This window comes from Gambusia affinis, linkage group LG03 (assembly GCF_019740435.1).
Source record: "Gambusia affinis linkage group LG03, SWU_Gaff_1.0, whole genome shotgun sequence".
Lineage (NCBI taxonomy): Eukaryota > Metazoa > Chordata > Actinopteri > Cyprinodontiformes > Poeciliidae > Gambusia > Gambusia affinis.
Window position 1 is genome coordinate 17,771,958 of NC_057870.1, and position 27,469 is coordinate 17,799,426.

Genomic DNA, 27,469 nt, shown 5'->3' on the forward strand with positions numbered 1-27,469 from the left:
CCTGGAAACATAAAAGCCTCTCCTGTGTTACGCAGTCCAGCCATAAAAGTCCCAGCAGGGCATATGGAAGACATAAAACTCTAAAAGGTTAACCAGCTCTCAGACAGACCAACGTGTGGCTGCGCCTCCCTTGGAGATGGAGAGTCGAAGGTGTTGAGGTGATGAGAACAGAACAAGAACAAAGGAAAAAAGGATTCATCTCATTTTGAGGTAAAAAGAAAGGAGAAACAACCGTGACGAATGATGTATCTGTTTTAATTTTGGTGGAGATTAGTTGCTGAGTGAGTTTTTCTTTTTTATATCAAAGTGTGTAATAGTGGCATCGTCAGACTCAAGGTTTAATTACGTCCCAGCTCCCCAACCTGCGCTCAGACCGCCAGCCCTGCTCTCTCTCATTAACTAAATCTAATAAAGTCTTTGGAGTAACAGGCACCTTGAAATGAATCTACTTATATCGCCTTCTTGGGGGGTGGCGGCACATCTGTGTCCTTGTGGACAAAAACCCAGTCTTCACTATGACACACAAAGCTCCATTTGAATAATTAATCTTTGGGAGAGGTTGGAATTAGGAAAACAGCTTTTTATAGGAGAAAACAGAGATGTCAGAGCTGTGGGTGTAGAACCCAATATCCATCATGTCCTGTGTCCACAAACTGTCTGAGTCAGCTCTATCAGGGAGATTATTAGTTAGGAAAGCAAACATCAAATACTTCTAAAGTTTTAAGATGCAGTTAAGATGCAGATTAAATTGAACCAAATATATTTGATATCTTAAATTCCACCGGTGTTTTTTTTTTTTTTTTTTTTTTTTTTTTGTCCAAAACAAAAATAAACTAAAACTTCAGAAAAAGTTAGGGTCCTCTACCCTCTCATGTTCCAAGATGTGGATCTTATCAAGTTTTTTACGCTTATTTACACATTTACATGTTGCTGTCCTTGAACAACAAAATCAAGAAGTATTTCTTTATTATCAGCACAAACATTGTTTTCAACACGAGTTGGAATTTGATTGGTCCCTCGTCAGCGATCCTTTTTGTGGATCCATGAACTGGCTCTCAAGGTGTGCCCTTGGAGAGGAGGTGTCTGGTTTGCAAGGCTCAAGGTCTCATCTTTGCTTTTTTCAGTCTATGTGGGCTTGTTGGCCTCCTAAGCACACAGTGGACAGATCCACAATTGAGTTTGAAGTGGTTGGGATGACAGTCAACTCAACCAAGTTTGAAGCTGTGGCTCTCAACTGGGGGAAGGTTTTGTTTGTGTTGGATCTGAAGAATGGTACAAACCAGATCCATAAACACAATTTACAGGGAAATCTGAAGGAGTACGAGGAGCTGGAGCTCCATTTATGGCTATTTGGTTCTTTTATAACCAAACTGAGCGCCAAGTGGGAGAGACAGCATCTCAAGGCGTAGTTGTGGAGAGGAGAGGGTGTCTAGTTTGGAAACCTCAGCATCTGATTTTTGCCAGTGATGGGAATCCATAGCTAAGTCCCAGCCCTAACCTACACCAATCATTACAGAGGTTCATAACTTTGTGTGAAGCAGCTGGGAAGAGGATCTGTCTCTCCAAGTCTGAGGCTTGGAAGAGCTGACCTCCAGGAGAACTGCTTCTTCATGAGTTTGACGTTAGTCTCTGCCTAGGTAGAGGTTAATGAGTGGCAGTAGGTTGGAGAGGCTGATATCGACGGTGTGAGACAGGACAAACAAAAAGTGAAGCTCTTGCAGCTACCTTGTGGTTTGAAATACAACCAAAAGAACAATATCCTTGATAGAAGAGGATAAAATGTGCTTCCTCCTTTGGGAGACAAAGTGTGGAGCCCCATCCCCTTCGGAGGGCTAACAGAAGAGCTGCTGCTCCTCTATTTAACATGTTCATGAAAAACATCACAAGAAATGATCTAAGAACTGGGGTAGTACTGAATTTGATAACAGCAGCTAAATCTTTTTATTGTACTAAATTAAAACAAAACTAAACTGTCTTTTAAAATACAGTGAAACTTGCAGATGTAAACATTAAATGTGTTCAGTTTAAGTGCTTGAAAGTCTCTTAAAAGTTATTCATTGAGTTTCATTTATATATTTATTTTAAGAATTCAAACTCTATGTTCAAAAAGACAAAACTAAATCAAAAGCTATTAAATCAAAGGATTACTTGGTGGGTTTACTGTAATCCCCTGGGTTATTTCACTGCCTGGAGTTTTAAAACAGCTCATGAGTAATCTGTAATTGACTGCTCCACATTTTCTCAGCAGTAACCTTCCCTGCCATACTGTCCCGGCGCTGACAGTGTCCCTCAAGGGCCGAAGCCTTCCAGCTGCAGGGTTTTTGGTTCCAGCAGAGATTAGAGGGAGCCAAGCGGCGAGGCGTCCCTCAAACATCCTGAGCAGAGATTGAGGAGGACAATGGAGCGGCTGTGTCTGTGTCAACACCGGTTCTGTAAACACACATATGTGCATAGAGACGTCCCCCTCCCCCCTTCTCCCATTCGTCGTCCTCCAACATGGCGGCACAGATTCCCTCCAGAGCCCTTTTAACTTCTACAACACTGCTCCTGAACTCCTGTTACCCTGTGGTGCAGGTCACATCTGTACATTGTACCGTACATCCTCTTAGTAGAAACAAGAGAGAGGCAGCCAGACATGGAGTTTTCATTACTCTCATCGTATGAATGAACATTTCTGACAATTCTGAGAATGTTATCCTTTATTTGAATGATCATTCAACAAACAACCTGAATGAACTCCCTGAAAATCAGGAACCTGGTGCACAGGTTTAAAATTGCATAAATCGCAGCAAATATTCTCACTAATTTTTCAAATGGCCTGAACAATCTCACAGAAGATTTCACTCTTGATATTTGACCTCTTTTCTTAGCAGAATTGGTAGGTTTCTTGACTCAGCAACTTCCTACTATTTTTCAAGTTGGTTGCAGTCATAGCCTTTACAAAATCCTAATTTTAGCCTCCTTTCTTCATTTGTGGGCTAATACCATGTCATTATTATTATTATTATTATTATTATTATTATTATTATTATTATTATTATTATTATTATTATTATTATTATTATTATAACTTAGACACAATATTCTATTATAATAAGTTATTATAATGAGTTATTATTATTATTATTATTATAAATACTTATACTGACATTGTCATGGTTATTGCCCCAAGTAGTGGCAGACCTCTGGGAATTCATACTAATTTAAATATGTATTTATATACATGTATTTACGGGTGGCGACAGGACGGACCAGCAGCTGCGCTTTATTTCTCGCAAATTGGGATGTATAAAGGAAAGGTGCGCGGCCACGTCCGTGCACACGGCTTTGTACATCCAAATTTCTTTGCACTTTTTGAAATTTTTCTGTACGCCAAGTTTTACTGTGAAAACTGCGCACTCTTTTGTGCATGAGGCCCCAGATCTATTCAAAGATGTTTTGAAGAATTGCTTAGAAAAAGTCTGCGACAGACTGGCGACCTGTCCAGGGTGAACCCCGTCTCTCGACCAGAACGTTAGCTGGAGATAGACACCAGCACCTCCCGAACCCACTAAGGATGTACGGAAAATGGATGGATGGTTTAGAAATCGGAGTTTAGAATCACAAAGATATTTCACATTCTCTCGGTTCAGAGAACTTCAAGGTAATAACATTAACAGACTGTAGATAAATTAAACAAAAGACAGTGGCTGCCGTCAATCAAAAACACTTCAGTTTGTGTGACAAAATGTCAGCTGTGATTTTGAGCACAAAGGGTTGACTTTATAATAACAAATTTGAATGTTCCAACTACACCGAGTTAATTTATAACTTTAATAGAGTTCTTTCTTTGATTAGATGTGAATTTTATTTGAGGCTTTAAGTGTTTAACTGCTGTGATTCTTCACAAGTAGAATTAAATGAACTGTGTTTCAAGGCCTCTCCTTCCTGCTGAGAACAGCTTACACATAAACCGCTGCAGATGAAAACACAAGTTATAGCAAAAGCTAGTCTCATAACGTCATTTTATTACCGGCCCGTTTTAATTTGCACTGAACAGTTCAGGAAGGCTTTCACCCTAAAGTTAATCTATTTATATCAGTCATCTTGTATTTCTCTCTTTCGTATCCCTGACTTTGAACTGTAGGAATATAGCTACCAAGCACGATGTTAAACTTCTTTACACAGTTTAGTTTGAGCCAATTTCTAGGAGTTGGTGAATTTAAAGGCCTGGAGCCAAATGAGATGCAACGGCACCCAGCAATTTACACAGAAGCAATAAAATCATCACTCATTCTCTCCTTCAACACGGAACCTAAACATGCATTAGTTAGCTGAGCTTGAAAATATCTGTTATAGAAAGTTGTTCACATTTGCTGTGTCAAGGTTTACTGTACTTGATCAGAGTTACCTGTTCCAAATAGGAAAAATTAAATGAAATAACCATGAGATGAGGGTCATGACTCCTTTAAAATTGCATAATCGCTTTTCATAAACAGATCTGTCATCTGGTACTTCAGTTCATCAGCTAATGTTGCTATAATGGACCCAGTGCATTAAATCAAATTGTTTTTTTCCAATTATTTGAATTCAAATTTATTGTAATGTTCAAACTTCCACAGCAAATAAACTGCTGCAACATGTTTATGTAAAATAAATTTATTGTTTCAGCATCCAAATTTCATTTCCCATCGGGATTGATGAATTATTTTTCAAATGATTTGAATGAAATATCTTTATCCCCTTTATTCGATACAACTAAATTCATGGTGCCTTCACAGTTCCTACACTCATAGGAATATTTAATTACACCCATGATTATTGGATTTTGTCTTTAAAACGATCTGGGGCCTCATGCATAAAGCGAGCGTGAGCACAAAAAATGTGCAGCGCCATATTTTACGCACAAGTCGGCATGTATAAAAAATTAATTTTGCATCAAAGTTTGAGTCAATATACGCAAACTTTTTCGCTTTTTTTAAATGTAGATTTTTATTTTCTTTAAAATGTATTTTGATTTTTGTGAGGTGATATTATGTGTGCTAAAAGCACCTTTTAAATAAAATATATAAGTATTATTATAAATACTTATACGGCTTAATCAAGGACGTTGCCATGGTTACTGCTTCACGTGGCAGCAGACGTCCGGGTATTTATACTAATTCACATATTGTATGTATTTATAGGTGGTGACAGGGTGGACCAGCAGCTGCGCTCTATTTCTCGCAAATTAAGAGTTAATAAGGAAAAGGTGCGCGGCCACCTGCATGCGCACGCCTTTATACATCCGATTTTTTTGAGGCGCACTTTTCTAAATTTTTCCGCACATCAAGTTTTAGTATGAAAACTGCACACTCTTTTATGCATGAGGCCCCAGGTATTTACCAGAGTTTAGAACTATTTGAATCTAACTTCAAGTGTACTTCAAGTTCACTGAAGGATAGGCCAAAAGGTGCAAAAACCAAAAGATTGTCAACTTTTTTTTACAGCCAAGCGTAATCCAAGAACATCACTGAAACTAATTTGCCATAAATACTTGGCATCTTTTAGAAAGGAGTAATTATAGAGTAGTTTTAATTAAAGTTAGTGCCTGCTCAATCATTCATAGAGACACGGGTGAATGAAATAAACTGTTATGTCATTGTGGTTTTGCTCAATTTGCAGTCCTAATTAATCTTTGGTCCATTTCTGGTATATCGAGGTTCACCCAAAACTGCAACAATTTTCTATAACACCATTCCTATCAATTAAAATCTTTTTAATGAGATTCTTAAAAAAGATTCTTGGGACTGTATAGAATATACATATTTCTCTCGCTTACAAAAAAGTGGTAATTCTTGTCGTTTCTTTATCAAATTCTGACCCAAAAAGGTACAGGCCAGATTTCCAGTAATGTTTAAAACAGACATAGCGGTAATTTAAAAAAAAAAATATCACTCAATTTCCATGGTTTGAAGGCCTAAGAGACTGGATATACTTTTTTATGAAACAGTACTGCCCTTCTCCCACCTGATTCTGCATTCCTGCTAAGGGAACACTACTACACCTTTCTAATGCTGAGTTTCTTGTCTGTTTCAAATAAAAAAGTCAGTTAAATTAGATGTTTTAAAAGGAAAATAGTCTTCTCTTAAGGGAAGAATTGAGATTGTTGTTTATCAAGTGAAAACGGACACAACAGAATTTCTTTCCTCAGTAAACCTCAACATATAGGGAAATTATTATGCTGATTGTCATGAACATTTTTACCAGTGTTGTGTTCAAGACCACCTAACCCGAGACCAAGACAAGACCAAGACCAGAGTGTATCGAGACCGAGACAAGACCAAGACTTTTAGGGTCCGATACCAAGTCAAGACCAAGACCGAGGGAAGTCGAGACCGAGTCAAGACCAAGACCAGCGCCAGTATGTGACAATAAAATGTGAAACATGATCAAAATCACTAAAATTGATCTAAAAGACCCACATTCACGTAAAAACACCTAGATATTTTACACAGAGAACTGGAATAAACATAAACATCTTTATTTAGTACTTCTATGTTGTAATCACAGAATTTCAAACAATCAAAGTCGATCAAAATAGTATTTTCTCTGCCTTGGGCAGTCACCCCAAGAAAGGAGCGTAGCCTGCGATCAGACCAAAGGTCAGTTGTTAATGACACAGACGACTGGGTCTTCAGTTTCTCCAAGACAGTTTCCTTGACTTTTCTGACCAATTCTGGAATTCGTCTCTCAGAAACTGTTTTTCTAGAGATTGGTGTGTATTTACTGTCCAGGACTTCAAGAAAGTGTTTAAAGTGTCCATTTTCCACGAGGGAGAGGGGCAGACAACATCCAATGATCAAATCTTGAACAATGGCTTCACTGATGGCTTGCTGCCTTGGCGATTGTGGGCTGTAGAGCTGCACTTTCTGTGTAAATAACGATATTGTTGGCTGTGTGACATCACTCTGTTGCCCTGCCTTGTATTCCAGGAACCTAATAAATAGGACATAGAAATCAGTTTATCTGATCATATGAACATCAATTACATAAGAAAACAACCTTAAAAATAAGTAGGAACTTTACAAATACATGTCAAATATGTGTAATGTAATGTTACTAGAAACGCATGTAGATAAACAAAATGCAAATCAATGGTATTTTGGCCATCACATTTTTGAAATGGATAAACAAGTAAGTTAAATGACTGATATGGTATGAACCATAGAGAGTGAACTGGTAAAAGTTACTTATTGACCTGAAATTGTAAATGGCAACATAACAATGTGGTTTCTAAAAGTAATTTGCCTATATCCATACAAAGCAACTAATTTATTAATTTTTCATAAGGTGAGGCATATTAGTCTCTTCACTCTCTGCTTATATATAAGTATTGAACAAGAACCAAAATATATTACGATTATCTATTCAGACTTTAATTTTGCTCTGCTTCCACCTATGTGCTGCAATCCACTCATGAAGCCGACAGAAATACGGAGACATGTTCAGGAAAGCTGTAATTGAAACAGCGTTGTCCATGCACAACACGAATCAACACTTCTTTAAATTAAATCAGTAATGTCCGACATGTTTTCACAAACACTACTAGGTGACAACTTGTGCATCAAGCTAGGTGGCAAATAGCGGATAAGAAAGGAGAACATTCACCCTAAAAGACAAAGCATACATATATAACTTTAGCTAACTTAATATGTGTAGCTAATATTGAAATAAGAACTGTGTGATGGCCGGGTAGAATAATTTTGATACCGAGGAAATTGCTTACGTTAACTTGCTAGCTTTCCTAATATCACTTTTACACACAGCTTACCTTTCTTTGTGCTTTCTTTCAAGGTGTCGATAAAAGTTGGACGTAGTCCCCACCGTCTCTGATAGTGAAGCACTGCAGAACTTACATTGCGCTGTATGCTTTTTTCTCAATGTTGCTTTACAAATGTATTGTTTGTGATTTAAATAGCCAAATTTTATAACCGATGATTTGGCCGACATCTTATCCCTTTCTCAGACAACCACTTGTAACTTTCAATCGAAGTGCTGCAGTCCGCGCTCAAGGTGAAAGGGGGTGGGGCGACAGCAGTTAAAAAAACAACAACATGCATTTACCAATGAGACGGGTTATTGCTTGGATTTGAATCAGGAGTGCATCCAATAAAAAGAAGGATCTTAAAGAAATTGATACTGATGATTTAGCGTTATTTTCACAGTTGTGGTCTTGACCGGTCTTGAAATAAAATACCGAGTCCTCAATGTCCGAGACCGAGACAAGACCGAGACCAAATGTGGTCGAGTCCGAGACAAGACCGAGACTATCAAAAAATGGTCTTAAGACCGGTCTCGAGACCAAGACCGTTTTCGAGTACTACAACACTGATTTTTACTTTATCTTGTTACATCTCTTCCTTTCAGCTATCGTGTCCATGTGCACCTTGCATTTTGAAATCCACGTTTCACTTGTAAAGCGAGTTGACTGGTGGATAGTGTAAGTCTGAGAATTTAGCTGCTGAGGCATTTTTCTTAATTTTATGTCCAACTAATTCACTGGCACAAAGCTGTTGCACGAAACATAAAGATTTAGAGTCTGCAGTGCCAAAGATGAAGCTCTAAAGATGAATGAAGTAAATAACGAAACACCCACAGCCTTTGACACCAGATGAGAAGAGAACATTGGGTGTCAATGTGTGGGCTTTCCATTTCCCAAAATTCAGTGACAAATATGTGTGAGCTGTATGGAAGGTATGCAAATATTCTGCTGGGCGCAGATACGAAGCCATTGTGAAAGAATGAGTACGCAGGAAGAGAAAGGAGCTCAGTGATCAAGTCAAGACAGAAGAACAACTGAGCGTGGGCAAGAGTGTGAGACTGAGAACAGCGCAATGACGGAGAGGCTCTTCGTCGAACATGCAGCCATGAGAACACAGTCTCTTTGTGAGGAAGAATGTCGTTTTCATAACAGCGAATTTCTTCTGGGGCGACTGTAGGCCAGCTCGGTCCGTCTGCCGGGTCTTTGTCAATCCATCTCACTCTCAGGCAGCAGAAAAGACGAGAATGTGATTAGCATGCATCCCTGCACCTTAAGCCACCACCCCACTTTCCACAAACTAAATGCCTGCACATCCAGGCTCCTCTCTGCCTCCCACCCTCATCCCCCATATTCCTTTCTCTTCATAACTGGATCATGGGTGGTAGATGGAGGGGCCCATTGTACATTGTTTTGGCTTTCTTTGCTTCAAATCCTCTTGACAAAGTGGACGGGAGGGAACCGGCAGGCACCTTTGGGATGTGAAGAGAGTTGTTGAGGTTCTAAATGAGCCGAGGGCATCGAGGGGCCCTCGCTGATGTGGCACCATGAAATGCGACAAGCCAGGGTTCACCCACCCCCAAGCTGAGGCAGGTTGTTCATTTTCGAGGTTAAAGTTCTTATTACGAGTTTCGAAATTCTCATCACACTTGCTTTCATTTGTGGCTGTTTTAGTATTTAGCATTTTGTAAAAATGCAAATTGCTGCTAAAGTTGCAACAACAACAAAAATGTTAAATTCTAAGCTACCAAATTGGTGTCTTGAGTCAGTTTGCTTGTGTTTTAATTAATCATATACCCTGAGAGGCAAATGGTGAATAAAATCCAAGACTGAAAACACTTCATTTCCACATCATCACCTTCCTAAAAGTCATTTTGCCAAAAGTGAATATTTTTTTTATTATCATTTTGCCCAACAGAGACTTAAGTCATTATTTTAGGAAGTACCCAACAATAAGTTACAAAACCAATACAAAAACAGCTTTCCTTCAAACCAGTAGTCATTCTTACCTACTTTGAGTATTGATGGTAGCAAACATTTGGTAACATTTTATTTGACAGGGCGTGCATAAAACTGACATGACACTGAACTAGTCACACCTGTCATGAACATGAAGGAGTCTTTATGAATGTCTGACTGTTGTCATAAAGTGTCATTCGGTAAATAATGACATTTTTTATACAAAGTTGCTCTAAAAGTTGCAATGAAAGTCCAGTAAGTCCACTAAGTCCATTTTGTTACTAGCATCTTTGGGGGTTTTTCTGGAAGCCAATTAGTGTGCCGTCATTTGAAAAGTTACTTTGACTGGAAAAGGACAAGGCTAAATCTGTGAAAATAACTTGCTACCACATTTCAGCCTTCTTATAAAGAAAAAGGAATTATCTGTTATCTTAGGACATAATTCCCCTGAACTAGTCACAAACAATAAAGCAGGTTGATGACATTCCTACAGCGTTATCCTTTGAATTAAACGTGATTTAGGTGATTATAACTTCTGGATCTGCAATCTTTTTTGTTTCAGAGTGAGGACATGGCTGGATGTCGTTGGTTCTGCGAGGAGAGAGAGGGAAAGAGAGGAGGCAAGCATGTAATCCCAGTCATTAGTGGGCTTAAAAAGGATTTGGTGGAGCTACAATAATGGAGACTCCAGTGGCCTCCACTGCAAGACCCAAAGAGACCCAACAGGGAGGAGCGCCATCCACAGAGGTACAACTGTTTTAGTGGACTCAACTGAGAGAAAGTAATCTGGATTTTTGAGTGAAGCTGTCTGTCTCTGTGTGACTGCAAATGGCAACCACAAAATTTAGTCCTTTTGCTCTCAGTCTCACACGGATCTCACACACGCATTCTTGCTCTGATTCCCATGCTTCCCAGCCCCATAGAGGGGTGTAAACACAGTGCGGCTGGTGTTGCCATGGCGAAGCCAGCCTGCAGCCCAAGAATGGCGACTATGCTCTGCATGCGGAGGGGCCGAGGACATGAATGCAAGGCAGCGTATACAGTAACACATTCATACATACCCTCATGATGCTGATTAAAACTGAATTGGACAGAATTTCAGATTTATAATACATTTGTTTTGCTTGTATGGACTAGTCAAACTACAGTACAAAATAAATTTCCAGACCCAGTATTGTGTTTTGTCCCGTCATGTGAGCTTACTATGACATTTTACCAACATAACAAAATTTGGAGCACTTCCTAGAAGTGGGGATCATTGAAACTCATTCACAGTTTTCTTCTAAACATATTTAATAATCTAATAAATAGGTGAATATCTAAATAAGCCCTGAATACGTCACTGCTGCATCATAGAGCCACCACAAAGACAAACTAGAGAAACATACATGGGTACGTTCACATAAACTATCAACTTAAGTCATCAGTTAACTTAAGAAATCTGACCTGCTTAAGGAGACCAGAAAATTATAATAAAGCCTTTGTTCTGAGTGCAGGAAAATTTAAAGAGAACAGTAAATACATGTGTAAAAAGCAGATACCACGCACTTCAACCGGTCTAAATTTGTTAGAAAGAATTTGCTACCAACAAGCCGCCAGTTATTTTGTCTCGTGCAATTCAACATTTACTTTTAATAACTGACTAAACCAACAATAAAAATAATTTCAGGCACAGCTTTGTGTTCAGTAAGGCATCATAGGATTTGGCTACTGTGAACAGACAAGCCAACAAAACACAAGGAGTTTCAGCTGGCCTCCTTTAAACAGCAAACTGAACTTTCTCAAGAATGTATTACTTCTGAGATGTTTGAACATGTTTTTACGACTACTAAATTGGAACTGGCTTTAATCAAATTGCTTTACAAGCAAGAGACCAGTCACTCTGACATTACTGCCGCATTTGCAGGTGCACACGCGTTCAGGCCCATGCATAGATATTTTCTGGCAGAAGCAAAATCATTAATATCCCTTTGAACTTTGATAAATTCCCTCTGAATGCAGCACATAGTGTACCCTTTTCTTGAAATATGGACCTCTGGGATAGGAATCATACAGCGCTCCTCTCAGTGTACAGTTTATTGCTTTGATTAAACATGACTCTGCTACTAAAATACACACCCTGGAAGATAAATGAAAACCGCCAAGATCACATATGAGAATTTTATGCTCCTCACCAAATATTATTTAGCCGATCCATGCAGGAAAAACAGAATTAAACAGCAGCATAGAATGTTAAATGTCACTGTTGTGCCTTTCTATAGAAGATGTAGATTTTACAAAAGAACCCAAGAAGCAACTTTCATGCAGCATCTGAGTTACGAAATAATGACAACATTTTGACCTATGCAGTTCTGCAAAAATATTCTGCAGGAAAATTTTATTGTATTTGTTGTTCTGCATCTTAATGAAACAATATACATCTGAAAGATATTGGGACTTTATCAAACATGAAATGTATATACTTAATATTTAAGTATTTACATTTGACAAGGATACAACAAAAAATATCAAGAAATTACACAAACTATGCAGAGACTCTTTTAATCTGGGAAAATAACTTTTAGGTTTAACTAGGGTCTTTTAGTGTGTCGATAATAATCTGTTGTAAGGTTATGTCTCTAAAATCTTTTACCATGTTATCCATATTCAAATCTTCTGCGTTGACACACTCAATTAGATGTGTGTGATATCTAATTGAGGACTATTTCTAGAAATCAGATTTACAAAAACTCGACTGTACTGTGGAATTGGCGGTTATAAACTTGTTCTACAAGTGAGAAGAAAATCCTGCAACTGTGATGTTATTAAATAATTCAATGGGGAGATTAAACCACATTTTCATCCCTTTTTTTCTATCACCACAATTTTCTCTCTGCTTTCTGTAAGCTTTAGTATTAAGGTCACTTAAATCTACATCAAGGGCAGTAAAAGTCCAGTCGGCTGGCCATGTAAGTTGTTTGCATGCAGTGTGAATCCAAGGGCTCAAATAAATGTTCAAGTAATTCTTTGCATACTGATATTGTGAAGATAGCTGAAATTTCTATGCATTATTTTCTAATTTGCAATTAAAATTATTTCTAGGGTTCTTCAAAAAATGCAGAAGCACAATATGGAGTTTCTCTTTTCGGAGAGCAGAAAATAAAATGTTTGCTCAAAATTTTTAGCTGTTTCTGCATTGGCATGTTTTATTGTGATAAACTATAGATTTATATTGCAAAACTCCTCTGATAATGCTGATAATAAAAAGGTCTTGAAGAACAGCAGGGCTGTTTCTCTATATATCTTGGATAGTATAACTGTTTCTTTTCCTGTTTTTATTATTTATGAAGGTGGTTAAAATAAATTTGTGTTGTCTCTTCTGACAAGAGCAGATATGTGAGGTTCCAAGAGGGGAAATGTCACATTCAGTCCAGCCCCTGTCTTACTGAAGCTGAACAAACAGAGTTGTTGATGAAATGACTGTATTTTGTCAGCAGTCTTGTCTCTCTGGATGAACCACTTGATGGAAACTGAGCCTCAGAAGGAGATTCAGAATATTAAGAAATCTAAACTTGCCAAGAGCTGAATTCATATTGAACATTGAGTACATATGAGTTTCAGAAGGCTAATTGTATTTTACAAGCTAGAAAATCGGAAGACGTTCTCTTCCTTACATACATAGACAGAAACAGGACTGAGTGTTTTCACACAGCTCTCCATTCACGCCGAAGAGCTGAGGACAAATTATCAATCACTTCATCTGTTGCTGAGCTCGGTTGGTGCCAAAGACTTGACTCATTCTCTCTGCGGATTAAGCCACTTTTGTCTGTTTACAATTTCATCAGTTTCTATGTTTGTATGCATGGCACAGCTTAAAAATCTTGTGATATTTTTCTTTTTCGTTCACTTTGCCAACGCGGAATCAGGAGCCAAAGGGATTTCAGACACTGAACAGTCATTCAAAAACAGGCCGAAGCAGTGCTGGGCTTTGGACAGCGTTCACAGAGGCCATCTGCAAGCTGCTGCGCACCAAGAACTGAGGCGAAGCCAGTCTAGAGGCATGATGGCAGAGCAGCGTGGCGCTGGCCCCAGAATAAACAGGTCATTTAACTGGACAACCTTCATAAAAGAAACTATTGATGCAGCTCAGATTTTTTTTTTTTTGTCTCGATTTGCATCCTGCCTGTGCTGAATGTTGGCTCGCTTTCAAATTGATCCCCGAGGTGGTAATTGTCTCCGCTGTTTGCCTTACGCTGTTGCTTAACTTTTACATGTCTTTATCGATATCCCGTTAGACCCGATGGATGACCCTGCCCACAGCTGTCACTCGGGTGCCCATGTAATCGACGCTAAGTTTCCTCTCTGTCTGAGTAGGGATCAATGGTCATCCGACTCTGGTCTAATCTGAAGCAGCCACCCCGCTCGTTCAGGGGTCGCATGCCGCGACCATGTGTGAAAATTCCTGCCTGCTTTGAGCGGGCAGACGTGACGGGGACTGACGCGCCTTCAGGAAAAAGAACACATGTGCAGACAGGATCTTGGGGCTCCGACGCCCACCAGGGCTCGTGTTCCCTAACCCGTCCACACATGCAGGCAAAGAAATAACTTTTAAATCCACGGGACAACTGGTCAGCACACAAACACACACACACACGCACACACACACCCCTCCAATAAAGCCTCTGTGTCTCGTTTACCTCCTCGACCCGTAAGACCTGTGCTACCCCATGTGGAGCAGGTGGGCGACAGCCTCCCTGCCTTTTTTTCGCTCTGCTTCCTCTCACTTTCCACACACCTCATCTTAATGACCGCCGATATCTTAAAAAGTTCTGCCTCTTAAGGCAGCAGACTCCCTGCGCAGCTTAATTTGACATGCTTGGGAGAAAAATAAAGAAAGACCCCCATTGTGTCTTCTTCAACAGCCTCCAATCAAGGCTGCCACTCAATTAGCCATAATCGGCACAAAAAGGAGAAAAACATCACAGTGATCCATTTTTCTTCCATTGCTGCAGTTTTTCAATATTATTCTGCACTTTCAGACCTCAGCATAAGGTTCACCTGCCAACTGAATATGGATATAATCCCTTTTTGGCTTGCTCACTTTGTGGAAAGAGGACGCAGCATGAGCATAAAAAAATACCTGAAACTAGATGAAAAATAAAAGAAAAATGGATTTTCTCCACGACTCCGCATGGTGTAGCTGAGCTCTATTTTCTGAAAAGACAGACCGACAGTTGGAAACGGTTTCATAAAAGCAAATAAATGTAGGTGACAGACAGGAAAACAAAATGTAAACCAGGCTTGAGAGATTTGAAATCGATTAGTTAGGTTTCCGCAACAGATAGTGGAAAAGTAAAATTTTGATTATATTCTCATAACTGTCAGTTTCAATTTAAATGCGGTTGCAGTCGCACAGAAAGGAAAAAAAAAACAAACAACTCCATCTTTCAATGTTATCACTCGTCGGTAATTTTCTGCTACGTGATTATGAGTGGATGTTTTTTAAAAGTGCGACGTGAGTCCAATGGGACCTTGAAAGAGGTAAAATGAGCTTTGGCTGAGAACAAGATTAAAACTGAGAACAACAACAATGCAATGAGAGCAGCAGTCCTCACAACCACGTCTGAGCATTTTCCTCACTGCATTATCAGCAGATTTACACAAAAAGCCACATTAGAATGAAATTGAAAAGCAACTTTAGACTTGAGAGAGATGCACCTGGCCAAAAATCAACATACAATTTTCTCTCAGGATAGAAATGCCAAAGCAGAGTTTTGTTTTTTTTTGTTGTTGTTTTTTTTTTTTTACCAAACGAAATAAAGAAGGAAGAAAGAATGCTCCAGGTTCTGTAATAGAGGAAGTTGTTTTTTAATGCATGTAACCTTTTGCTCTGATCAGTAGCTCTTTCTATTTTAGAAAGACTATCAAACATTTTCTCTGGACTAATTGTACTTCCTGTTTCAAGATGTTTATACTTACAAGTATTGAAAATGCTTTCCTACATTTATACTACAGTTTACATGGTAACAAGCCGACCAAAGCAACTTTCTTTGAAAAACACTTGTAATAACAGGAAGCACTTGCCAAAACACTGAACCGAATAGAGTAAAGGAACAAAAACAATAACAGAACTGCATAAAATTGAGTAGTGTCAGAAAGATAATGCAACAAATGAATTGTATCTAATCATATATGCCTAAGAAGTATGTTTTAAGATTGATTGGTTAAAAAATTAACTGAACTAAGCAGATTGTAGGTCCAATTCCCCTGGTACACTGGTCACTACATGCGTTTGGCATAGTGAGGAAACTGAATCTTCATTATTAGAGGCATGAAGTCTGCATAGCTTAACATGAAATTATGTGAAATTATTATTTGATCACTGCTGTGGAATATGCTTTGCTTTGATGTAAATTTTGAGGCAGCATGTGTGGAACGCTATATATGTCCAGAAAGTCTGAGGAAACACTGAACAAATCCACCTTCACAAGCTTACAATGTCTGTCCCACTGAGAGGATGAACAAATGCTGTATGAATGAAATTAACAATTAGACATCAGGTTAACAGACTGAGCAGTGATTATGACATACCTGGCAGCGATGTATAACGTCCTGTTCATGATCAGGATGAGTTGGATGTCCAGTTTGTGCCGCTGCGTGTTGTTCCTCCCAGGTTTGTGGCCCACGAATGCTGGATACTGTTTTGTGTCTGTCAAAAGGTAAAAATTAAGATAAAATATCCCCTTAGTTAAAAAAGTAATCAGATATTATGAATTTCTGGGCCTCCATTGTGTCTTTATTTGACGAGGGAATGCAGTCAACCTTCTGGGCTCAACTTCCTGTGCGATAATAACTTTATTATGGCAGAACTGTTAATGTTTGTTTTTTTAAAATTAACATAATTTTAACAATACAGAATAATTCTAGTTACTGAAATGCACAGTAAAAGCAGAAGATAATACTTTTTAAGATTTTCTGTAGAATATAATAAAAGATGCTGTTTCAGTTATGGAATAATTAGGACAACCCCACATGTATTTCCACTTAAAATGGTTAATATTACACAAACGTGTATCATTTCAGGTGCCTCTGACAATAAGCTTTGCAGAATTCATTATGTTGCTCAGCATTTTGAAGGAGGTTTGCTTTGTGGGGTGCTCCTGACTGCTGAAGTGAGAGTGATTTAAAAAAGCATGAAGGTTAGACAAAAGTTTGCTATAAGCAACATAGACGAAGCCCAAGACCACTGGAATCAGGATTTTTAGCAGATGAGGGTAAAATATTATATCTTTGATGTGACAGTGAAAGACATGCTTGACCAAGACCAAGTACAGCAGTAAAGGAACCGCTGTAGAACTGCTGAACAAGCCACATAACTGTGAAGCCTAGAGGGGAAATGTCATGGAGATGCTTCGCTGTAGCAGAACCTGGTCAGCTCATCGTCACAGAGTCCACCATTAATTTTTCAATGTCTCAGAGGGAGCTTTGGGAAAATGCAAAACATGAAAGGAAATCCAAGTGGACCCTGCAACATGAGAACGACCTGAAACATACCAGTAAATCCACTGAGGACTGGCTGAGGATTAAGTCATGGAAAGCCCAGATCTTGATCTCAATTAAAACAGACCAAACATGTTAGAACACCTCAAACATCTCACTCCTGACAGTGAGAGTGAGACAAACTTTCCTCAGAATATCGGTCACCGGATGCTAGATGGCTGCAAAAAGCATCTCAATGAGTTTGTTTCAACTGAAGAGGTTGAGAGGAATTAATAAAGTGTCCTGACTTTTTCCTGAGCTGGATAAATGAAATTTTGCTCATATGTTGCGTAATGACTAAGGTACCTTTATGGTTTTTGCTTTATAGATCCCAAGTTAATATATAAAGAGGTGTCCTAATTCTTTCATTTGACTAAATACGCCGCTCTGCTCCATGCGTTCACTCTGTTATTGGTGGTTTTGGACGTAACACAGGTCCGCGTGAGGCTGTCTGGCTTGGGTTCTGGTTTTCTCTGCCAGGACACAGAGCATTACGCCCACAGTAAGGAGAACAGGACACGATGCAGGGAAAAACACTGGGAGAGAAAACAATGACCATATCTTTACAGCTTTCCAGAGCGTGCTCTATCAGAGCAACACAAGCACCCTGACAGCGGATTATCCAATCATGTGAGGTGGGCTCAGTTTCAAATGCTGCCTTAAGTCTTTTATTTTAGTCCATGTATAGGGCCCATCCTTTGGTGCCAATTTGCACTCCAGTCCTGCAGAAGGAGTTCAGTTTTGTGGGGAAGGTAAGTGCTGTAGAGGAAGCACTAGTTGAGAGGGTGTCGGCAGAGTAAAAAGACTGACCAAATGAGACACATACTGAGAATGGAGAGTTCTGAAGTACAAGACAAAGAGGGAAAAGAGAGAAAGCAGAGAGACTACTTCTAATGAGAGGATGGATTGTGCACAAGAGAAGAGATAATAGCCCAGAGAAAATAAAGAGAAGCAAGGAAAAAAACACTTACAGTTGCCATGTGAGATGCTAATAGGCTCACTGTCCTCAGGGAAACCCGCCCCGGCTATTTGCAGTAGCGTGAAGTAGAGTACTAAGGCCTCTGACCTCATGGTCACTCCAACACTGCCGCCGCCGCTGCTGCTGCTGGTCCTCTGCTAAAGATGTGGTTTCGCCTGCACAGGAGGAGACACAGGCAGAAAGGCGAGGATGAGATTCTCAGAGAAAATATCAACAAAGTTCAAGGAACAGTTCTTTCACCTGGCTGCAGAATCAATATTCCCCATGTTTGATTCCTGCATTTTAGGTCAGAAGCCACTTCACACATCCCTCCTAAATTAGCTGTTTGAGCAGTTTGACCCAGCTTCCTTCAGTCAGTCCGAGTTATATTTATAAGCATTTTCGATGACTCAAGTAAGCCACCATGCAAGCAAAACCAAATTAATTGGATTAGGGAGGTAATATGCGTCATAGATCGATGTCAGGCAGAGCAGATCTCTCCCTGCAGGAGTATGACAGGGTCTTAGTGAAGCAGGAGTGCTCTTGTTGAGATTAACCTGCTGTAGAGCGTCTGCCATGCGTGGAGATGGGGCCGGGCAGCATGGCAGGTCCTTTATTTCATACTTTGCACTCTCTTACAAGGGTAGAACAAACCTGTACTCTGACTCGTACATGTTCAGGGACATGAACATGTAGACACTCCCAGCTGAATCAGAGTATGGATAACAGTCTGCTTTATATGAAGCATTTTGGTTTTTATGTTGATAAATACTAAGATTGTGAGCATTAATACCTGTGATTAATCTAAAAAGTTGAATGCATTAATATTACATAGTACAGATTAATCACAGTACCTATTTTGACCAAAAAGCCTTTCTGCTGCACAGGGTTGCGTAGCTCAAAACAGGGCTTAAGACTGCGTTCAACAATGCAGAATCGCAAACATGAGTGAAAAGATAAGCAAGGAGAGTCAGCGGTGTGCTTGGAGGCAAATTATGTTTTAAAAAACACTGCAGTAAGAGCAGGCGTCCCGTACAGGAGCTATAGACGTTGATGGAGAACATACCGAGTTCGAATCGCATCCTCATTTCCTTTGCTGCATGTCTTTCCTTCATTCTCTCTGCTCCCTTCTTGTCAAATTACTATCAAATAAAGGCGACTAGTGCCTAAAAATACTTAAATGGACATTTGGGTAAGCACAACCACTTTATATTTAACATTAAGTTTGAAACAGAATCACTTATTTTAAACCTTCCTGCATATGAAAACCCGTAAAACTGAGAAGTTTGGTTTGAAACAATAAAACATTTTCTTCAACATTTCTTGAAAATATGCATTTTCATATTTCAAGCTTACAAAGTTAAGCATAGTGATTAATCATGGTATTTCACAGTCCTGGCGTGATTAATCTGATTTTTTTTTAAATTTAATCGGTTGACAGAAAGTATTTTTTTAGAACTTTGTATGAATCTTTTTGTCAGAACACAGAAGAAAGATCACACCAAAACCACCCGAGTCATACGATACATCGCGTCATTGAAAACCTTTACTCCTCCTCCCATTCCTTCACCTGCATCTGTCCTTTTCTATCAGTACCAGCATGAAGGAGGGGGTCCAACCTTGTCCATGGTCTGCATCCCAAACCAACCCACCTATTCCATCATGTCAACCTTTAAAGAAATCGTCTCGTTTTCTTACAGTAACAGTCGCATGAAAGCAATGATTTTTGTCCTCAAAGCGAAAGCTGAGCTAATGCAGCATTCTCATAGCTCAAATGGAGGCATCTAGGATTAGCTTGCTGCAGTTTGTGTGCACACAATTACACCCATAAATCATCCGAGACAATTATTGCATCTGTAATCTAATCAGGAATAAAGCGTTTAATTTGCATGAAGCACCTTCAGTTTTTTTTTCTTTTCTCTTCTCTGCTGACGCTGTGAGGATGAGACGTAGCTGTGCAGAAAGAGCATGGGATGCTTCAGGGATGAGGAATTGAATAAAATAGTCGATTTCATTTGCCTCAGCCTGATAAAAGTTGTTTATCCCACGCTGTATTTTCATTTGCTATTGTATATCTTAGAGGGGGAGCAACCAGGAGAGAAGAAGAAGATGGAAGAAGAGGAAGAGGAGGGGTTACTTTCTCGTTTTTCTCTGTCATGTTCCTCTGCCTCTCTTCCCCCATCTCTCTTTCTCTCTCCATGCTCCTGTGAATCTCATTCAGGAGAGGAATGAAAACACTATTCAGTGGTAGATTCATTTTAACACTGAGGAGAATACCAATACTAAAGCCTGGATACAACCTTGATCTCAAAAGCTTCTCCCTTCCCCTCCATCCTTTCTCACTTGCTGGTCTGCCATCTTATCCTTGCATAGTGAAATTATTATTTTTTTTTTACATTTTAATAAGACAGAGCTATTTAAAAAATAGATGTTGCTTCAGTCCAGCATCATCTCCCAGTGAAATGCATTCAGGCATTTCCAGGAATTGGTTTCTCTCAACTCCTGAGAAGACAAGTTTTCTTTGGATTGTGTTGGTGGGTTATCTATGCTGAATTCAGAATTAATGTTTAATTTTTTTTGTTTTGTTCAAATTGAAAATGGATTTTTTTTTTCTCTTTTTTGCCTGTACAGTAGAGCAAACCTCACTGGGGGGCTAAGATGTGAATCGTTTTTGAACCTTGACCCAGAACTCTTCCAGTAATTGACTGATTGATGAGCAGGAAGTAGAATAAGAAAGAGGAAGTAGCCCTTAGGGAGGGAAAGTAGTCAGTGATGGATGGAGGCCGCACCAACCAACAAAACAAGACACGGCTCAGATGAACGAAGGGCGATTCTGAAACTCTGCTTCATTATGTCAGAATCCTAACTGCATCCTTCGCACAAACGCAGATGATGCTGTTTTTATTGTTTGTGGGGAAATTTCAGACGAGTTTTCCAGACATCTCACTGGTGATCAGCTGTGGCTGGAGGCGGAGAAGCTCCTCCATCCATATCAGCAAGTTTTAATTGGATGCTAAAACCCCTCTTCCACTTCCTCCCATGATACACAAAATAAATTGAGCATAAAACATCTTAAGTGAAACCTCTAAACCTTCCAGCGGCCCTTTCATTACCGGCTGCAACACAGGAGTAAAAGGGACGAGGCAAGACACAGCCTGTCTTTACCGAATTACGCTCTGCGTGGAGGAGCCAATTGCTTCCTTGTGTGTTAAGTGTGACTGAGTGTGTAGAGCTCTGATCTAAAATGCTTCTTTAGTGTGGCAGTGTTTAGACACACAAACAGACTGAGAACATACGGGTTTGGGAATCCAGGATCAAAGGCACGCCCACACTTCTGCAATAAATTACCTGCTACCAAAATAACAAAGTGGAGGTGGAACAGTGGCGACTTCAACTCTTTTAGAGCTTTCACTGAAGAAACCCAAACGAGAAGATATAAAGAGGGTTAAAGTTGTAGAACATTGTTCTTCTGCTGTTGACAAATAACTTAGGGCTGGGCAATGAATCAATAGCAATATATATCACAGTAGACAATCAATACCAATAGAAAGCATGTCCAATACAATGTTCAATAACCGCAGAGCATTACTTTTCTTCCCGTTTCCACATATCATTACGCAGAATAGTGACTTTTGACAGGTATCGATGATATACAGGTCAGATGAATGCGACCTGGCAGTACAGCGCGAAGTCACATATGAAATATCAGATACGTATCAAATTTATGTCCAATTGTAAAAATCCGATCTGTGTTGTTCAGACTGTTGTGAAAAGATCAGATACAGGTCAAATCAAGGCAAAAAATAATAATAAAATCGGATTTGGCTCACTTCAAGTGTCATAAAAGCTCCAGAAAGTACCTGATGAATAAAAGTGAAATCAACGGCAATCTCCAATAAGCAAAGTTTCAACAAAGTCCTAGAAAAAAGCAAGCAAGTTCCAGAACTTTAGTTCTGTGAAAGTATCCAGCAAGTATAATAACATTTTCCACAAATACACTGTATGTTCTAGCAAGAACCTGGCAAGTTGTGGAAAGTAACATTTAAGGTTTACGTACAGTATAGATTGTATTCTGTAGTGATTCCATAACATTTTAGGGAGCCTTAAAGCACAAATGGGAAAAGGTGGAAGAGTTAAACCTTGAAGAAGTCACATGTAGGTAATAAAAACACAAAGATCCTACTATTCCCCCTCTGAACCACACACTCAACAATCTTGTAACACACACAGCTCCGAGCTGAAAAACACGCATAGGATTCATGACTATAAACAACATCCGTGCAAGTCAAAGCAGACAACCAATCAAGGGGGGAGAGACGCCCATGGGGGCCACCAGGCTGAGCTGCATTAGCTTTAACAATAAACACATTAGCCAGCTTAATGATGTTGTTCCCGCTCTTGCATCAACACGTTAGCTATGGGTGCACGCTCGTGATAACGCATTTATTTTAATGACAAGGTCGGTCACAGTGGGCTTCAGGTGAGGAAGGGGAAGGAAATGTTGGCCAACATTTCTTCTCTTTGACAGCTTCGACGAGAGCACAAACAGATGAACGTAAAGCCTGGTTCTCTAGAACAACACGGCATTTCGTAGACACATGCACAATTAGCTAATCTTCAGAGGGTCCCAGCTGTTCCTCTCTCAAAGCCCCCATGGTGCCCAGACATAGTGTGCAATGGAGTGAGAGATGGCTTTTTGATTACATCTGAGTAAAACCTGTTGCTGATTAACTGATGCTTCTGAATGTGTGTGGCGCCAAGGAGAAAAACAAGTACACAAATATAGTCTTACCACAAAGAACATATGTTTGCTGTCAATAGGGAAAGTGCTCTGGATTCCCTCGATTTCAGAAGAAACACTCTGATATCACACAAAGAGGTCTTTCAGGACGAATAACTCTGGAAAATGTGAGAAAATTAGTTTCCTTTAATCTTCATTCATCATGAGGGTACCATTATTGCAACCATGATAACAAAGGTTTCTTTGACCTAAGAAAGGATCTGACTCTTACTCATTCACTGACCTCAACCAAACCATTTGCTGCCTAAATTTACCAACTGTTTGAATAAAACATGTAATCTTGTGAAAACTGGCGTCAGATGTGCGAACCAGATCAGAGGCTAGTTACAAACATAATGGAGAAGTTCTTGTGTGTTTGAACGAGCTTCACAGCTAGCAGACATTTGTAAAGACCTAATTGCACATTTTAGGTGGGACAAAAGGCAACAATGCAAAGATATTTCTAAAGAATACATTTATCTTTTGTTGTGCTTGAATTTCAGTGTATTTAATTAAATCCTAATTGTGTCATTTCCATTGTGGAGAAGGGCCATAACACTAATAGGAACAAAGAATTAGCTCCTTTCCCTACTGATGTATCATCCAAAGACTCGCTCAGTGACTAGGTATGGAAGGAAAACTCTAATTGTGCCACTAAAAAAAAAAAATCATAATTTAAGCAATAAAACTTTATATTTCAAACTGACTAAACTCAGGGTCACTAAAAAGTCCTTGGAGAATAGTAAATATTAAATAGAAGTGGACATAAAAATAGCTCTCATTGGAGCTGAAACCCAATCTAACTATAACGTAGTTAAAATTTCACAGCGTTTACACTGTAAAGCTAAATTATAATCTTTTCAGAGGAAGATTTAATGGAGGAAGTGGGGTGAAGTCTAAGAAAGAAATTCAAATGATTGACTTTCAATTTTATATATATATTACTGAGATATAGGTGTGGGGTCCTACAGCCACCACATTTGGGAGCAGAGATTATAAATGGCACTTGCTGAGTTTGTGCTTTTCCAACACAAACCCAACTTCCACCACATAAAAAAAGAGTCATATTTGTTCCTGTTTTAGTGATCACCCAAGGATGAGGACCGTCTTTTTAGGGATGTAGCTGCAAATAAAAGCATCAAGTATTTTTTATGTATTCTTTAGAGATCAGAGCCTCCCACAGCGTGCTCAGGCGGAGGCAGAAAATTTACTGAGAGAAACAGGAAATAGAAGTCTTCTTGTGTAGTACAAGAGATAAATTTATCCTGTAAACATAGGTGATAAGAATAGAAGAAAACATGCCTGAGTGGGAGTGATAGAGGAGCGATTTTCTTTTCTTGGAGCTTAATAATAATAATTAAAAAAAAAGGCTATTGAACGGGTGAATTATTACAGTGCAGTCATTTTAGCTCCTTGAGACGTTTGTGTTGCATGTCTCTCAGCATTAGAGCAGAAATAGACCTTTCCACGCAGGTGTGAATGCAACACCCATTAAAACACCAGACAACACTTTTACAACACACCATCCTTCTAAGGAGCTCTCGACCACTCGGTTATGACACCTGTTGACGGGTGAGCTGGAGGAAATTGTGTCTGAGCTGATGTGTGAAAGTAGAAGAAGATTAAACCCCAGCAAGACAGAGAACAATCCTGATCCGACAATAAGGGAGATAAAAAATGGGCCGCATCCCAACCAACTACGGCTCCCGAATGGGGAGGTTCGCCTCGCAGGTGTTTACGCTTGTCATTCCTGGCCTGATGCATTCGCTGAAAAAAGATAGCCTAAGCCCAGTAGGCTGTGATAAGAGGAGGAAATGGAGAAAGTGCAAAGGGAAGAGACCCGCCCGTTTTACTGCTAAAAAGAAAACCAGCAAGTCTACCATCCAACACAAACACACACGCTCGCATCAACGCCCTTTTCCTCGCCTGTTTTTAAACCCTTTCTCGTCGCCTCCAAATGAATATCTGCATGGAGGCAATCCATCATGGTTTGATTATTAAAAGACAAGGAAGTTGAGTTGAATGAGGCACCCCGCAGCTGTTAGTCAGTTACTGAAATAAAAGCCTGAATGTAAGAAGTGAAGGATTGATTCTGGGAACGAGCCAAGAACCTCTCAAAAACAAATGGGAAGGAATTACAGAGCAGAAAATAAAAGAACGACACAAACTGCAACAATAAAAGCCTAACAAAGACATTCAAGACTGACTGCAACCCTCTATCTATATTATACTGACTTTATGATCTAAAATACCTTAGACTTGGATGTATTTTTGAGGTTCCTAATCATTAAGAACAATTATGTAAGAGTGAGGCACATTGTTTAGTAGAACAGGAGAACCATATGCAGAGGTTCGATTCCCAGCCACGGGTCAGTTACTGCCTGTTTTCTCCATCTCTCGCTGCCCTTTTTCATGTCCAGCTACAAATAAAAAAGTCAAATACAACCAGAAAAAAAATTAAAAAGACAATTATCCACCACAAATAATATGAGTTTTCAGGACTGACCTCGCTGTGTTTGAGTGCTCTGCAAAAACACTAAATCTTACCAAGTATTATTACCTAGTAATAATACTTGGTAATAAATAAATTACTGCATTTAAAATAAGACAAAACTAACATGTAACACTTCAGGGTGACCTAGGAGCTTGTTTTAAGTCAATAATTACCTAATATTGAAAGAAAAAGTACTTGTTATAAGTGAAATAATCTGCCAGTGGAACAAAACATTTTTCCCATAATATAATCTTTATAATATGGGACAAAATTAAAATGCAATGAAGAAAAGGTAATGGAGAAGAAATAAGGAAAGAAAAGAAGTAGAAATAAAAATAAGAAATAATAGAGGATAAAAGAAAAAGGAGCAGAAAGAAAAGGGAGGGAGAGAAATAAGGACAACAAATGACATAAAAGCAAAGGGAGGAGAAAAAAGAGGAAAGTGAGGGCAAATGAGGAAACATAAAGAAAAGATGAGAAAGGTGGGTTAAGGAAAGGAATTGAAAGGCGCAAAGAGGAGTTAAAGGTAATGGATGTTCGTTGTTGAGAAAGGAGAATGATCACAATTAACGTCATTCTAACTTCACTTAAAGCAGAAACCCATGTGAAATAAATGATGAGAGGAGAAAACTACCGTTCAGAGTATTGTTTTCTAAAGTAGGTCAGGAGGAAGCAACATGCTCCCAAGTCTTCTCTAGAAAAAGCTTTCAAGTTCAGCCAGGAACAAAACAGAAATCGGTACAGAGAGTTAAATCAATCCAAAGCATCTCTAAAAATAGGTCAAGCATTTAAGGCAGGATGTCTAAACATACTAAGAACAGCTCTAAATAAAAAAAACCAAACAGTCTAACTTTCTCATATCTGCAAAATAATCTGCAAAACAACATTATTACAGTTGTAGATTATAATACTGACAACATATTAGGTGAGTCGTGTTCCTACTCATATTTGCCCTCCATGCGTCCCTCATCAAGTCTCACTGACTAAGTGAAAACTATTTATCAATGTTTTGTGATTTTTATTTTCTCCACCTTTCCTTTAGCGTCGCTTTAACTCTTTGAGAATAGCAGCCTAACTGAGAAGGTGAGAATGTTACCTGCTTTGTGGTGGAAAAGCTTTCATGAATCAAAACAAGCCCCCTCTGTGCAAGGCGCATTTAAGCACACAAACAAACACAAAGCTCAAAATGTGAAGCGCACACACGCAGCTGCCGCCAAACAAAGAACAAGGTTACATGTTTAAATATCAGAACCTTTCTCAGGCCCGTCACTCACTGCTTATGACGACACCAGCGAGGAAGGTTAATCAATCTGGATTCAGCTGATACCGAGCTGTGTGGGCAAAGCAGAAAAAATTGCTGCTGATAAGGCTGAGCTTGGTACCACATGGCCTTCTCCATCTCCATTTTGATCCAATTATCTCTTTGGTCAACTCTGTCTGCCTTTTTGATGCGCATTCTGTTGTACTGCCCTCGGATTATCACTTAACTCTTCATGTGCTGCATATTAACAGGGCAAGGTGGTGATTTTAAAGTGAAATTCACCTGCATGGAGTTATTGAACCTAAACCCTTTTAAAAGGGCAAAAAGTGTCCATGAAACTTAAATGAAGGGTCTGTTCCTTCCAAGAGGAAGACAAATATTGGCGAAAGCTGTCAGGATGTCACAGAGATAAACGCCACATTAAGTCCACGGAGACGCATGCTGGCAAGACGGAGGCAGAGCCCCGCCGAGCAGCAATCACAGTGTTCAAACTGTCACTCAGCAAAATGCACATTTTAGTCGGAAACTCGCTTTACAGAGGCCAACCAGTGCCTCCAGGCAGCGCTGCGCAATTTGATGCCACGCTTAGTCATGATACAGACCTGGGAGCTCCAGCCTGCCAGGTTTGTGAGTCAAGTGAGGCTCAACATTCACGACGCCTGGCGTTAGGAACAAATGATTGTGTGTTTAGAAATGGTTTTGCTGGAGCAAATGCACAA

General features: G+C 39.4%; 1 protein-coding gene across 1 annotated transcript in view; it reads right to left on the bottom strand.

The window, feature by feature from the left end:
- The window catches only part of sema6a (sema domain, transmembrane domain (TM), and cytoplasmic domain, (semaphorin) 6A), a 157,181-nt gene that overhangs the window by 69,098 nt on the left and 60,614 nt on the right, over window positions 1-27,469 (bottom strand). Inside the window, exons 2-3 of the mRNA XM_044110280.1 lie at window positions 18,229-18,391; window positions 16,310-16,427 (exon numbers count right to left, since the gene is read on the bottom strand). Of these exons, the coding sequence (XP_043966215.1) occupies window positions 16,310-16,427; window positions 18,229-18,328 (218 nt within the window). The 5' untranslated portion in view covers window positions 18,329-18,391. The remainder of the gene's footprint in view (window positions 1-16,309; window positions 16,428-18,228; window positions 18,392-27,469) is intronic.